The sequence below is a fragment of the Hyperoodon ampullatus genome, assembly GCF_949752795.1.
Source record: "Hyperoodon ampullatus genome assembly, chromosome: 15".
In the NCBI taxonomy this organism is placed as follows: Eukaryota; Metazoa; Chordata; class Mammalia; order Artiodactyla; family Ziphiidae; genus Hyperoodon; species Hyperoodon ampullatus.
The window spans coordinates 59,629,029-59,645,276 of NC_136928.1; the positions used below are offsets into that span (position 1 = coordinate 59,629,029).

Genomic DNA, 16,248 nt, shown 5'->3' on the forward strand with positions numbered 1-16,248 from the left:
CACTGTCTAGGGTCTCATGAAATATTTTGGAATCAAGGAGGGTGATCAACTGTCCCAGTTTTCCAGGACTTTCCCAGTTTTAGCACTGGAAGCCCCATATGCCCCTGGGCAAACTGGGATGACTGGTCACCCTAGAGTCAGCATAGCTGCATATAGTAAGGTAGGGCACTTAACCTGGGCTCTGTGAACCCCTGGGGCACTGGGAGTGAGTACCCACAAATCCCCTGAATTTATACACAGTATTTTGTGTATATAAGTATTTATTTGGGTACAAGGGCCATAGCTTTCAAAGGGGTCCCCAATCAAAATAAAAGTTAAGAGCTACCTTCTTAAGACATTAGGGTTAATGACATTACACTCAATGCTCCTTTGGTTTTGGCCAGCATCCTGGCTCCACTGGCTAGTATAATCTTACCTGTCAAATGAAAGGATCAAATGGTTACCTACTCAGTTGCTAGAGAAATGTCTTGGAGAACCCATGTGAGCTGGCTGCATAGAACACAGTTGCTAAGGGAAACATTGGCTGCTGAGAACTGCTTTCACACACAGGGCTGATTTCCCTCAAGGCCCAAGGCACCCAGCAGTCCCCCCTGGTTTAATGTTAACTGCCTGTAGACAGAGCACAGGGAGCCATCAGAAGATCACCTTGACCCCACCAATCTTAAATTTGGAGGTCATGGTCAATTTGTGCTCAATACATATTCCATTCACCTTCCAGCATGTCTTGAAAGCAGAGGCTGGAAATCTGAAAACTACATTGTTGAGACTTCCTTGCAGCTAGTTCTGGATTTGTGTTAGTTTCATGAAATGATGCACACACATGAGATTTGATTCTGCTGTTTCTGCTGACAAGTAGAGTGACTTCTCCAGGGAAGTGTTAGCAGAGGCGCCTATGTTTGGTCACCAGCTTCCTTGGTGTTGAGAATGTAGGGTGCAGAGCATTCAGTTTGTGGCTGTGAATGGAGCAGGCAAGGCATGGTTTTGTAGCTGGCAGCTATAGCAGAAACTTCCTGATCATGGTGGCTTCCTGGCTGAAGCAGATTCCTAAAGAGGCTGTGGTGGCAGAATTGAGAAAGCAATTTCCTGATCTTGGAAGAGGTAGAGCTCCTTGGAGGTCCTGGTTCTGCAGGAAGCCTTGGGAAGCCACCTCCAAAAGCTCAGCATGGAATCCATTTCTTCAGTAATTCTCAAAACCATTTAATGCTCTGAAATAAATCCCTTTCTGCTTAAACCAGCTGGAATGGGTTCAGTTCTCTAAACCCAAACCCAGATCAATACAGGGCAGAGATAGAACATGTTACCCACTGAAAGAAGGTATGCTGATTTTATTAATCCTATCAAAGAAACAGAAAGTCTTCTGAAGTTTTAATTTTTTAAACAATTCTTTTTAAATTTTTATTTATTTTTGGCTGCGTTGGGTCTTCGTTGTTGCACACGAGCTTTCTCTAGTTGCGGCGAGTGGGGGCTACTCTTCGTTGCAGTGTGTGGGCTTCTCATTGCAGTGGCTTCTCTTGTTGCAGAGCACAGGCTCTAGGTGCTCGGGCTTCAGTAGTTGTACCACACAGGCTCAGCAGTTGTGGCTCGAGGGCTCTAGAGTGCAGGCTCAGTAGTTGTGGCGCATGGGCTCAGTTGCTCCGCGGCATGTGGGATCTTCCCGGACCAGGGCTCGAACCCATGTCCCCTGCATTGGCAGGCGGATTCTTAACCACTGTGCCGCCAGGGAAGCCCCTGAAGTTTTAAAGTTTTAAAGTTTTACTCCATGATACATTACTGGAATTTCACTGATCTAAGTATTAAATTGAAAAATCAGACATCAATTCTATCACGTTCCTGATGAGGTAATACTGATTTGGTGTCTTGGATAGCAGTGACTTGGCCAGTGTTTATTTAGACTTGTTCAGAGATCAAAGGCTCTTCATTTGCCAGATACTAATATACTGGTCTACAGAGACAAACACTGAGGTGGAGAGGGAAATAATTAATCAGGTTTACTGTAATTTTGAAGATGATCCTTCAAAGATAGTTCTATTCCCTGTGTACACTCCACGTCAAGCAACTGTGGCTCACTTCTCCATTTCCCTGGATTGCGATGGTACAGACAGGTTCCCCAAGAAGTGGACAGCCTTCCCAGTGCCCCCAAAACCAGACTACCATTTATAAATTAGTACACTGGCATGGGCTCATTGGTGGCCTTTGAGCTTGGTTCGTGTGAAACTGTTTCCTAATGCCTGGTCACCTCTGGGGAACTGATAAAATGGAATTTCTGGATCTGCCCCATTGAGGACTAGATCTTGGAATTCTGGTACCCCACTGCCACCCCACCCCATCACCACCACCAAGGATCAGATAGAGACTCAGCTTGAAACAAAGACCATGTCTCTTTTTGCACAGTTATTACTATAACAGGAGCTGATTAGAAAAAGACTCCCAAGGGCACTGTGGAGCTTCCTGAATGGAACTGGTTACAAATTTTACTTATTTTTATAAAAAAAAAAGTTTTTACAAAATATAATGAAAAATAGTTGATGACTCGGAGAACAGTTGGGATAGTCATGATTGCAGTTCTACTTGTCCTGAAGAAAGCTGCCATACTGAGGAACCAGGCGTGCTAGGACTCTCCAGCATGTGTGTGGTAATGATTTTTGCCCCCTGAATCCATGATAATCCTTGAGGAAAGATACAGATATTATGTGAGTCATTTCTTGATGGATTGTTTTGATCTTTTCCTTTTTCTATCTAGCATGTTAGCAGATGACCTCACAGAAAGAGAACCATGGTAGCAAGAAGATTGGCATCTGGATCACATACCTACATTAGAAAGCCCTCCTCTCTGGGTGATTTTCTCTATGGCTATCTTCAGATCCCGGGAATTCATGTGAGTCTTGAGATTAAACTGGGTAACAGGGTTGTCTCTGAAGATTCAGAACAAGAAATAAAAATTAGCTGGAAAGTTATTACACTTTGAGGAAAGCAGAAATCAGAGCTGATTGTTTTAGATATGAACAGAATGGAAGCTGCTTCAAAGCCTTAAGCTGGTGTTTATAAAATGCCCCACTGTGGACAGAAGTAATGGGAGGACTGGGTCCTCCACAGTGTGTGTAGAGAAGATTGGGCTGTTTCAGGGCTCCGAAGGTGTGGGTTCTAGTTTTGACAATGCTGTTTCCTAGCTGTGTGACCTTGAGAAGTCATCTAATTTCTCTGGGCCTCAGTTTCCTCATTTGTGTTGTGTTGTGTTTGTGTTGTGTTGTTAAAGAGCAGTTATGGGCTTCCCTGGTGGCGCAGTGGTTGAGAGTCCACCTGCCGATGCAGGGGACACGGGTTCGTGCCCCGGTCCGGGAAGATTTCACATGCCGTGGAGTGGCTGGACCCGTGAGCCATGGCCGCTGAGCCTGCGCGTCCGGAGCCTGTGCTCCGCAACGGGAGAGGCCACAACAGTGAGAGGCCCGCGTACCGGAAAAAAAAAAAAAAAAAAAAAAGAGCAGGACTGTTGTCAAGTGGGATTTTGCAAATGTCAGGATGTCCCCAGGCTGCCCCAGACCCTCCTTTCCAGGAAGAGAGTCTCAGCTGATAGCCACCCCCGGGTTACCCCAGCACTGGAACTGCATCTTAACAGCCGTGTCAGGGAGAAGACATCCCTTCATCTTTCTCACTCTGTGGCTCCTGTGACTGGGTGAGAATATTCAATTCTTACCCGGAAGGTCAACATCTATTTTATTGAAGGCTGAAAAAGTTAGCTGATGAGGAGTTGGAGTGAATTAAGTGGAGAAACAGAATGAGAACCCTTCTCTAGAGCAGAGTCTCCTTGGTTAACAGGCTTGGGAGCCGCTGAGCAGGGGGTGTGGAATACCTTCATGACCAGGTGGCAGGTGTGTCGGGAGGGACGAGGGCTCCGTGGGGTGGACGTGTGTGGTCACACGCAGGATGAAGTGGGGATGCACAGTGTAATCACATCTCTCGAAGCACTGACACTCAGCCACTGGCAGCGCTTCGTGCAGGTGTGACCTCTAAGGTCACACGGAGCCCCAAACTCCAAAAGAGCCTGTGCTTGCTTCAATGCTCTGATGCTGCTGTCTTGAAATTCTTAATACTTTTTGAAAATGTGGAACTGCAAATTATGTAGCTGGTCCTGGCTGCAGATTACTGAGTCTTCAAGGAGAGGGAGAAGGAGACCTTTAAAAGCAAGTCTTTCCATAAACACCCAGAGTAGATCCAGGAAGAAGCAGGTTTTGGCAGTTTCAGGTGGGAATTCCCGGGCCCTACAGTGGATTCTCAGCCAGTCCTTTGGGAAACCGGGCAGTGCAGTCACCAGGAAGCCAGTTCCCCAGGACCCGAGAGGAGAGATCCTCTGCCTCCCTCCCCTCCCCTGCTCCGACTCTATTATCCGACCCTCCTAGCTATCACAAGGTTATCTATGTCGGAGGAGAGTTCGGAAAGAGGCTGGAAGGAGGCCTCTCTGTCCACCATCTCATTAGTGAATATGAGGGACACAGGCTGGTTCTTGGGCAAAACCAAAGCAAACTGCCCAGGAGTCCACTTCTCTAAGCGAGAGGTGATGTGAAACTGGGAGGACCAACTACCTTCAGCGAAGACAAGGAAAGTTTAAGACAAGCTCAACTAGGGTGGGTGTTGGGGAAAAATCCAACCAGATGAAAAGCCACCAGGTGAAAACCAAGTTCTAGTTTAGGATTAAACACAAACGAACAACAACAACAATAAAGTGCAGAACAGAGAAATGTGGGCATTCTGGCTGAGCTCGACCTCACCATCAAGCCACATGCGAAGGCTGCGAACCGAACCGAGGCTGCTTTAACACACCCCACTGCTCAGGGCCCAGGGAGGGGGAATCACAGCGAAGGAACTCTAGTACTTTCACGGTTAGTCTTCTTTCCCTTGGGGCTCCAGGGCTTTCCGGTTTCTATTCTCACAGATCAATTTCAGTAACTGCTATACTTGCCTCCCGGCCATCTAGGCTCAAAACCTGGACCCCATCTTTACTTGCTCAGTCATAGGACCCATGGGACCTGTCAGGCACGTCTCCTAAGTTCCTCTATCTGGAGCACTTGCTTTTATCCCCTCCTCTGTGTTTCTGTGCAACCCTCTGAGTTCAGGCCCCCTTACTTCTTGCTGGTTCTATTATGAGTCTCTGTGTCAGTCTCTGCAATGCTGGGTATATGCCTGTCTGCTAGAGAACCCTTCCTCATGTTCAGCTCTAACTGTAAAACTTGGCTCAAAATCATCCGAGACTCCTATTGTTAAACTTCATATTTTGGCTTTCAAAGCCCATCCGTAACTTGATTCCAACCTAGCAGGCTCATACCGTTCTCTCTCTCACCTATATTCTACTTAGAATGAGCTACTCACTATTTCCTGGTTTTCAAGCCCTGTGCCTTTGCTCATTGGTTGCCTCATCTGGGAAACCCCAGTTGTGTCCACCCTCCAAGCTCCAGCTACCTGTCTCCCTGGGCCCTGGCCCCAGCTGACAACCTCTGTGCCTGACTGCTTCCTCTAGCTCATGACACCTTGCACAGTATGTGGTACCTGCAGGCACTCCATTAACAGTATTAAAGAGACATACATTTCTTCTTTCCTCTTCTGTGCATCTCTACCTCTAAATGCTGATGTTCCCGGCAGTGCTATCTCCCTCATGCATCCCTTCTTAATTTATGCACAACCCTGGGGGAGCTCATCAACTTCAGCCACCTGGGGTTCACCGACCATTCATATGCCAACAGCTGTTTTGTGCACACTGGTCGGTCCTCTCTCTTGAACCTCAGAATAAATAAAAAGGCTTCCATACGTCTGGAATACTTCCATACATCTGTGGGCCCTGGGTGTGGTCCACAGGCTCCTTGGCTTTGATATTTCCAAAACTGAAGTCAATTATCTTCCGTATCTGCTCCATCAAACCACCCACATCCCCTTCTGTAGTCCCTCTTCTGACTCATCAAGTCATCCCAGCAATATGCATTCCTGTCAGACCAACCTCTTAAATATTTCTTGTGTCTCTCTCATCCTTTCCATCCTCAAGTTTGGACTATGATCTTCTCTTTCCTGAACAATGGCTATAGCTTCCTACCTGGTCTTCTTGCACCACAGTGGCCTCTGCAGAGGATGTTTTATCCAACAGGTGCTAAGTGCCTATCAGAGGCGGATTAACTTGGATGTTAATGATACTTCTTCCAAGGGGCCTAATTTTGTATTTGTAATTTTGTGTTCTTTTTCTTAAAAGAGTCCCAAGCTACATAAGCTTCAGAGTCCCCAAAGTCTGGATCTACCCTTGGTAACCAAGGAATATGAACTTTTCAGGGACTGGAAAAAAAAAAAAAGAATGAGTTAAAACAACAAAAGTATTATTAGCTATAAAATAGAAAATTGCAAAATTGATATTGACAATAACAACTACATAATTGTCTACCAAACATAATGTTATATATGCCCCATTAACTGGAAAATTTTTTTTTTTTTTTTTTGCATTACACGGGCTTCTCACTGCTGTGGCCTCTCCCGTTGCGGAGCACAGGCTGTGGACGCGCAGGCCCAGCAGCCATGGCTCACGGGCCTAGCCGCTCCGCGGCATGTGGGATCTTCCCAGACCGGGGCACGAACCCGTGTCCCCTGCATTGGCAGGCGGACTCTCAACCACTGCGCCACCAGGGAAGCCCAACTGGAAAATTTTTAACTCTACTTACATTTGAAAATGATTTTGAGGCTAGATTTTCTCACTTTGAAAGATTTCCTGAGTGTGTCTGACGATTGTGAAGAAATCATAGCTGATCATAAATTAAGCATTGCTCATAGACAAATAATTTCAAAAGCAAAAATATAAAATTTTCTTTCAAAAGTGTTTACAGAAAAAGTATTTAAATGTGGAAGCCAGTCACCTAGTCACATCCATAGTGTTTCCCTGCTCATGAGGCTGTCTGAATGTCGATCATTTTGTAGAGTGATTGATCACCTCTTTCCCATACTACATGTACTGTCAAGTCTTGTTATCTGCAATAGTTATGTTATATAAAGTTGCTGCAAACATCAAATTAGCAAGTTCTGAGCCATTGCTCCTAGGGAAAATATGGGATTATGTTCCTGTGGGGCTCTGGTCACATTTTCATCAATAGATCAGTATATAAACTTGTTTTATGTATGTTTCTGTTTCAAGGTACCCAATTTAGTATATAAGTTTCTTACAAATAATTATATGCAAATTTTCCGTATAATGAAATACTAGCTGGGAAGGGTTTAACATTTTCTTGACCCTGGGTAGTGCTACTGTAAATTTTTTGGCTTTCAGTCTCACAGTGCTATCCACTGTGCTTAAAAAAAAAAAATCAGTCATCATTTCATGAATTCCTAACTTCAGCCTTTTTCCATAGCTTCAGCATACATTATAGATATTAGGTACTTTAGCACTTTCTCGAGCAGATCAAATCTGTTGATCACACACAGATCAACAAATTTCCTCTTTTTTTTTTGCTGAATATACCAAATCATCAATTCATTATTATTGAACTCATGACCAACAGCACAGTAAGTTGCCTGAAGGGATTTTATCTAACACTTGCAGTTTCTCCATAAGCACATCACAGCCTTCTTGTGCTTAGAACACTAGGTCGCACTTCAGCACTACACTTGGGGCCATTAAAAATAGTGGTATTGGGGCCTCCCTGGTGGCGCAGTGGTTGGGAGTCCGCCTGCCGATGCAGGGGATACGGGTTCGTGCCCCGGTCTGGGAGGATCCCATATGCCGCGGAGCGGCTGGGCCCGTGAGCCATGGCTGCTGAGCCTGCGCATCCGGAGCCTGTGCTCCGCAACGGGAGAGGCCACAACAGTGAGAGGCCCGCATACCACAAAAAAAAAAAAAAAAAATAGTGGTATCACCAATGAGTAGCAGAAAAATGAGGTGCTAAATAGACTGTGAAAAGGACACTTGTTTACAGTAACAAGCTGAAACTAGAAGGCAGAGCATCGCCTTGTTGAACCTCAGCTGGGAATGTTGTATATTTCATACCCTCTCTGTGCATGTCCACACAACAACTGTGAAAGTGCCATAAGTATTGATTTTGGAGATACAAGTACATCTTAGGGAGTAGGTGAATTTGCAGATATGGGATCTGTAAATCATGAAGATTGACTGTAACCTACTTGTGAACAGGTGCTATGTCCCAGTGTTTCCTATCCCTGGTGCTTAGCATACAGGGGGTAATAGAGAATTATGGGAAGGAAGGAAGGAAGGAAGGGAGGGAAGGAGGAAGCTCAGATGTCCTCTCCTCTCCTCTTAGGTCATCCCGGGTAGAGCTGAACACTCCCCTCTGAGCTCCACACCCCACTCTCTTCCCCTATTACATCATAGCGGTAGATGAATCTATCTTCAGAAGCAGACAGATGAGCTATTCATATACCCAATGAATAGATGCTTTTCATTTTATTTAATGTTATGTCCCTTAAAGATATCGCCTCCCTTACTAGCTGGTGAAGTCCCGAAGAACAGAATCTCTGTCACAGTTATTTATTTTTAATGAATTGAAAGGTTGGATCAGAGGACCTCTGAAACTCTTTCCAGTTGCTAAAATTACGATTAGGAGTAAAGCCGCAGAGCTCATCCACCAAGGGATTTACAGGCAAATGTAATCAAACCACTTAGATGAATTTTACATTAGTATCCCCTGCAAATGGCATAGTGCTTAGACCGTGGTAAACACTCAATAAATCTTTGTTAAAATGTAATGTAATTAAATTATAGGAATGAATGGTAAGTCTTTAACCTGCAGACTGTGGCAGCCCTCAGTACCAGAGCACACGGGTGTATGTGTCCTTTTTTAGGATATATGGGCTGGTGGCCTTTTATTTAAAAGGCACCAGGCTAGGGGTAGGGATTTTTTTTGAATAAAAGGAGAAGCCTTTTATTCAAAAAAAATCCCTACCCCTAGCCTGGTGCCTTTTCAGAGATGAAGATTATTTTAAAAGTTCAAAGAGATGTGCCACTATATTTTAATGTAAGCAACATTTTAATTTGTAATTTTATTAGAAGATCTCATTAAAGGAAAACACATTTTTCCCCTGAGTGATATCAAAGATTTCCTTTGAAAATAAGAGAAGAAAATAAAGATTTACAGCTCAAGGGGAAAATATCAAATTGTTCTATGTTTGGAAAAAGAACTAAGACTAATGAAGAGAAATGACAGGGAGCCAGCATTTGACTACGCATAGAATGGGATAATTCATGCAATAGGAAAGGACTATCCTGCAAGTGTGTGAGAAGAAAGAATGCCTGTTAGAGATGGGCACAGGTGATTCCTAGGAAGGCTGGGGCCTGGGGGCAGGGAACTGGACAGAGCATCAGTGTCTCCAGGCCTCCCTGATGACAAGTCTCGCCTCTGTCACCCTGTTAAACTACACAGGTTACCAGGTCTCCTCCCAGCAGAAGCTCAATTCAGTAGGTCTGGGCTGGGGGTAGGGATTTTTTTAAATAAGGGATCCAGATGAATCCCATCCTTGGGACAGTTTGGGAAGCCCTGGATTTTAGAGGACTTCTGAGGCCCTTTCAGTCCTAAGGTTCCCATTTGGTTAAAGTCCCAGAGTCTATTGGTTTACCCCATAACACTTTGAGTCACATAGAGTGAGCCTCTCAAATGAATTTATATGCCAGTAGAGACACATTAACTAACCGTATTCCCTATAACAAGAACCTTTTGAAACTGTTTCCTACAATAAGGCATCATCACCTTAAGGTTACAATAAAATAAATGACTATCCTTAGCCTTGTAATTAATGCTAAAGTGTGATGATTTATGGACTTAGTCATTGAGATGAACCATGCCTGTGAACTCAGGAGGATGTTCTAGGGTGACCCTGGTTGCCTAAGGGCATGCTGCTGGCTGCAAGTCAGGTGGCAGACTTGTCCCTTGAGGGTATTACCCACTTGGAGTGAAAATGATTCTGCCCCTCCCTACAAAGGACTGAGCATGGGGCCCAGGCCGACCTGCTGAGGGAATTAGCACAGGTAGCCTCTTTTGAAAGGACACTGGCCTTTCTCACATTTCCTAGGATCAGAGCTGCGGAGCAGTCTTATAATCAAATCTTGTTTTTAGAGGAGTAGGGGTTTTTTTTTGGTAATTAGCAACAATAATTCCACCCCTCCACCAAAAAATAGAAAATTAATCTGCAAGCCTCTTCCTGCTGGAGGAAATGTGGATGAGTAATCTGCTGTTCTAAGAATTACTCTGGAGCCAGGGGGCTGTCCGGCTTGCTGTCTGTTACCACGTCGCTGGGCTAGTTAAGTCCAGGGACACGGAATGTCTTGGCAGCAGACACAGTGTTTGGTGCTTCCCAAACTTAGCCGTTTGGCCCGGTCACCTGGGGATTTTGTTAAAATGTAGATTCTTTTTTTTTTTTTTTTTTTTAATTTATTTTTGGCTGCGTTGGGTCTTCCTTGCTGTACACGGGCTTCCTCTAGTTGCGGCGAGCGGGGGCTACTCTTCATTGCGGTGCACGGGCTTCTCACTGCGGTGGCTTCTCTTGTTGTGGAGCACGGGCTCTAGGTGCACGGGCTTCAGTAGTTGCAGCATGCGGGTTCAGTAGTTGTGGCTTGCAGGCTCTAGAGCTCAGGCTCAGTAGTTGTGGCGCATGGGCTTAACTGCTCCACAGCATGTGGTATCTTCCCAGACCAGGGATCGAACCTGTGTCCCCTGCACTGGCAAGCAGATTCTCAACCACTGTGCCACAAGTGAAGTCCCTAAAATGTAGATTCTAACTCTGCAGGTTGGGTGTGAGGTCCGAGGTTCTGCCTTTCTAACAGCCTCCCTGGTGAGGCCGTGGATCCCATTTTGAGTGGCAATGTCTTAGAGGATGCTGTAAGAATCAAGAAAATCAGCAGTGGGGCTGCCAGTGATAAGGGGAAGGGAGAAGAATAAATAAGAAGTCTGGATCAGGCATAAGAAAGGCTGAGAGGAGGGAGGAGGATGGAGCTCCTGTAGCCCTAGGGTGGCAACCTGGCGGGGAGACAGGAGGGGCCCGGGACACAGCGTTCACCAGACGAGAGCACAGCCCCGTGGGAATATTTGCGCCTTCACATTCTGGTTGTGCAACGGAATCACCTGGGGAGTTTTAAACATGAATGACGCTTGGGTCCCACACTCAGAAATTCTGATTTAATCGATCTGAGGTTGGGTCTGGGCATTGGGATTTTCAGATGCTCCCAAGTGGTTCTAACGTGCATGGGGGTGGCCACCTACTTCTCTAGCAGAATGGTCCAGGGGTCTAGGGAGAATGATCTCAGCATGGGTGGGGGGCATTGGGAAAAGCCCCAGCGATGTGCAGTGGGGGGTCAAGGGGAGCCGTTGAGTAGAAGAGTGGTGCAAGTCGAGGGCAGTGTCCTCATTTCCTTTGTCCCTCTGGGAGAATCGCGCGGTGGGGAACAGGAAAAGCATAAGATGCTTGTGTGAGCTGTATTCCCAGCTCATTCAGCTTTGAGACTGTGTCCCCGAGGCCTGTGGCTCAAGGGTTCACCTGCCTTGAGAGAGAAGTGGCAGGGGGGTCTTCGCAAGTGCCATTAGGCCCTGGAGAGCCCTCTCAGGCAGTCAGGTGGCTGTTCGGGTGCTGTTAGTTCCTGTAAAGGCAGAGTAGGCTGAGGGCGTGAGGAGAGGACGGGGCAGCAGTTGGAGAGACCTGTGCTCGGCCGGGTGCTGCCCTCTCACGTGGGAAGCCGAGCTGTCCCTCGCTCTCTCGGGGAGTTGGTGATTCTCACCTTGGCTACAGACTGGAATTACAGATGAAAAGACCAGCTTCTGGGTATTTGCAGGATTCTGGTTTAATAGGGCTGGGATGGGGCCCAGGCATCAGCATCTCTAAAAGCTCCCCTGGTGATCACAGTGTGAAGTCGGGGCTGGGCACTCCCTTCCTGCTCTGAAGTCCTGAGGTGCTGAGACTTGCAACTCCCAGGCCCCCTCCAGCCGGGGCTCATGCCCCAGCCCCTCCCATTCCTTCCTTTGCTGCAGGCTCAAGGAAATGTGACAGAGTGGTCCTCCTCGCTGGGGGTATTAGTTGCCTATCTCAGTTGTAAACTTAGGGGCTTCAACAACACACTTATCAGTTTACAGCTCTGGAGGTCAGAAGCCGGAATTGGGTCTCCCTGGCAGGGCTCTGCTCCTGGGAGAGGGCGAGGGCGAGGGAGAGGGCGAGGGAGAGGAGGGAGAGGGAGAGGGCGAGGGCGAGGGGGAGAGGGAGAGGGCGAGGGCGAGGGCGAGAGGGAGAGAGGGAGAGAGGGGGCGAGGGCGAGGGAGAGGGAGAGGAGGGCGAGGGCGAGGGCGAGGGCGAGGGCGAGGGCGAGGGAGAGGGCGAGGGCGAGGGAGAGGGAGAGGGAGAGGGAGTCATTGCCTTGCCTTTTCCAGCCTGCATTTCTTGGTCAGGGCCCCTTTCCTCCAGCTTCAAAGAAAGCTGTCGCATCTTTCTGACTAATCTTCAGTAGTCACATCTCCCTCCAAATGATAATAGCTGGGAAAGGTTCTCTGCTTTTAAGGACTCAGCTGATTAGACTGGGACACTGGGTAATCCAGGACAGTCTTCCCGTCTCAGGGTCCTTGACTTTGACCACATCCACAGAGCCCCTCCTGCTCTGTGAGGTAACACCTCCAGGGGTTCCAGACGTGGGCAGCTTTGCGGCCATTATTCTGCCCATCACACCAGACCCGACAGCTCGTTGCTTCTCCCTGCTCTAGTTGCCCCACACTCAGTGGCTCAGCTGATCCACGGGAGCCCTTGGGCATCCTTCCCGCTTTTGGGGGCAGGAAGGGAGGCTCAGCTGAGGGTGCTCAGTCAGGGCTGAGTTGGGTGGGCTGTGAAGTAAAAAAGTAAGGAGAGGGCTTCCCTGGTGGCGCAGTGGTTGAGAGTCCGCCAGCCAATGCAGGGGACACGGGTTCGTGCCCTGGTCTGGGAAGATCCCACATGCCGCGGAGCGGCTGGGCCCATTAGCCATGGCCGCTGAGTCTGCGCGTCCGGAGCCTGTGCTCTGCAGCGGGAGAGGCCACAACAGTGAGAGGCCCGTGTAATGCCAAGAAAAAAAAAAAAAAAAAAAAAAGGAAGGAGATGCAGCCCACCTCAGAGCCAAAACAGCGGGCGCCTGTCAGAGAACCATGAGCAAAGAAAAACGGATTTCACTTTGAAATGAAGAGAAACCGATATTTGGCTTTATTCTACAGCTGTTTTCCAATGTTGGTATCCTGGGGTTGATTACAAAGTTCAAAAGAACCTGTGCAATTCTGTTCCATTTATACTGAAATCAGGGATAAAAACAAAATCCTATGGAAGGTCCAGCGGGCATTCAGCCCCTGTGGATCCAGGTGGCGGCTAAAATGTGAGCGGCTTCTCTTCCTTATTCTGTTTGCTGGGCTTCACCTAACAGCGACTTGCTCTGGCCATGCTTTCACCTGGCCTCTTAATGTTCCTGTTGGTTGTAAGCGCGATCACGGGCATGTTGGCTGTTTAACTGTAAATTAGAACACGTATGCAAGATGGGGGCTTGAGCCTTGGCTTTGTCTTCAGCCGTGTCTCTGTCCTCAGTTTGGTGGAAAGCCTCCATTATCAGGAGCTTTCTTGGCAGAGGATCAAAATCTTGAAGTCAATTTGGTTTGACATTTTAGGGATTAACCCAAGATTTAACATCTCTCCTCTCCCCAGTGGTCATGCATTTAGCTGTGTGTTCTTAAGGAAGTCACTCAACCTCTCTGCGTCTGTGTCATACGCTGCGTCTCTTACTGGAGGTGCATGATGACTGTGGAAGGAACGCTGTGGTTGCTGAAAGGTTAACGCGGGCCTGGGCTCTGAGCCTCTGCAGGTGCGGGTGGGGGGATGTGGGAGAGGGAGCATGCTGGCACCACGGGGGCTGAGGGGCTCCCCCTGGTCTGGACCAGAATTAGGAGCCCAGCAGGGCAAGGGGGAAGTTACAGAGGAGCAGAAACCACGAGCCTGGCAGGGGATGACGCTGGTCCACTGAGGAGAGAACGGAGTGGACAAGCAGAGAGACGAGGAGATGCAGGGAAAGGAGGAGGGAGGGAATGACATCACTCTCCCGTCACCTGCCTGCCTGGGTTGGTTTTCTGTTTCCTGCATCTAAAATATCTTTGTGTAGGATGCTTACTGATCAGCATCCAGAGCGAGCATTTTGTACATCAGGTCATTTTTATCCTTCTCGTATTTTTATTTCTTATTTGCCTTCTGTTTCCTGTTAATAGTATGAGTCTTCTAAATTCCAAATTTAAAAGTCTAAGTTCTGCCTGAGCTCTAAGGAAAACCAAGGGAAGGAATCTTCTGGGGGGGTGGTCTCCCATGTGGACCCACGGCAGCGGTGACAGAGGGGAGGCCTGAGAGCAGGAGAAAGTCTGAGCTCGGGAGTCCTCCAACCTTGGCCAGCGCCTTTCCAGCCCCGGTCTCACCTTGAGTGCTCATTCTTGCCAAGGTGGTCATTTCTTTTAGAGCCTTGTTTCCTCATTGTAACACGAGGAGGTGGAACCAGGAGCTTTCTAAGGCCCCACTGCTCTGTGATTCTGAGGGAGCGGGGCTGATTCCCTGTGGTTGTGAGCTGGGCACTAGAATCCGGTGAGAACCCAAAGGACCAGTAGAGGAATCCGTTTCCCAGCCAGCCAAGCACTGGAAAGCCCTTTTCCAGGAACACTGGCCCCATGTCTGCATTGACCTCTGCCCCCATACCCTTTCCTACCCGACCCCCTGCCCTCTCTCGCACTAAGACCATTTGCTGAAGAAAGGACGGATGGGAGCCACCCAGGTGGCTGACATAAAAGCAATTTCGGCTGGGTGTGTGGATTTCCCATCAGCCTCACCACACCTTCCTAATGCCTCTCTCCACCTGATTTTGTTCCCCACATTCCCCTGACGGATGTATAACCTCTGAGCAGCCATCATTTCATTGCTGAGCATTCACCCACCTAATCAGAACCTGAGGCTGGAAGGGAGAGGATGCTCACCCAGCATGTTCACCCAACATTCATTGACTGGATGTCTTCTGAGTACAGAGCCAGTCCCTGGATTACAGAACAACAGGGCTGGCAGAGCCCTAATAAATCATCTGGTCCGACCGGCCTGTACTTTAGAGATGGCAGCTCTTACATGGAGAGGTTAGGTGACTTGCTTAGGGTCACACAGCAGAGCTAAGGCTAGAATTCAAGACGTCCTGTCACCAGGTCATTGTGTTTTCCACTCCACCCCGTGGCCGAAGGAGGGTGAAGATGACTGATCGCTTTGTATGAGCATAAAGTAAAGGAAAACAGACACATTTCCCTTAAGGGCTTTAAATTAATAAGGACCCTGGATGGAAAAAAAGATGAATAGGGAAGGCATTTTTAGAAAGTGACGTTGGAAAGCGTGGAGGTAAACTCTTCCCTGTAAATGGTGATCACATTAGGAACACGTGAGAGAAAATGTCTTTTTGAGGGAAGGAGTCTTTATTGAATTTTTTCCTTCCCTGCTACATTTGTTCTTTAATCCATGTTCCCATCAGCACACAACACAGTGCTCCTGCCATTTTTCTTTTCCTTGACATATTTATCACCTTATTTTCATATTCTCCTATAAACCTTGGTATACACAGCTTTTAAAGCAGCTATTTTTAATGCAAGATGACATACCAAGCTTTGAACCCCCCAATAAAACTGACCGGGAACATCTGGCACTAAAACGCTTACATTTCCTCCCCAGAGAAGCCTGCTATTCATCTGCTAACTTTAAAAAGTAACACAGGAATGAAAATAGGTTGACGTCTTGAAAACAAGAAAACAATGACCAAAACCACGTATTTTCCTATTTCAAGTTAAAATCCTCCAGAACATCTGACATTGAGAATTAACATGTGTAGCAATTGGTTATTTTCATATATTTGGCTCTGACGTGCAACTTAGCTATTTTCCTTCACAGAAATAGAAGATAGTGCTAAATATGTTATTGGAATTTAACTCTAAAAATACAAACATTATAGGTTCTTATGAAAATAAAGCATTTTTTTTCTTTGGACATCTCAAAACTAAATATTCTAGTGTCTGTGACATAACAACCTCGGTTAAAATGCTGTTCTGGGATGTCCCCGGGAAACATTTGAAGGGACCAGAGACGGCCCCAGATGTTGTCAGGTGTGTGTTTTTTACTTTTAAGACTGTGGCTTCTGAGCAAGAGGTACCAAGGCCTAGGTTAGTGTCCAAGGCCGAGGCTAAGTTGCAGGTCTGGGAGAAGGAGGGGCGGGTTGTGCCT

General features: G+C 47.3%; 1 protein-coding gene across 1 annotated transcript in view; it reads right to left on the bottom strand.

Moving 5' to 3' along the window:
* The window catches only part of VIT (vitrin), a gene marked incomplete at its 3' end in the record, with an annotated part of 96,677 nt that overhangs the window by 12,056 nt on the left and 68,373 nt on the right, over positions 1 to 16,248 (bottom strand). Inside the window, exon 10 of the mRNA XM_079721354.1 lies at positions 2,809 to 2,912. Coding sequence (XP_079577480.1) covers positions 2,809 to 2,912 — 104 coding nt within the window. The remainder of the gene's footprint in view (positions 1 to 2,808; positions 2,913 to 16,248) is intronic.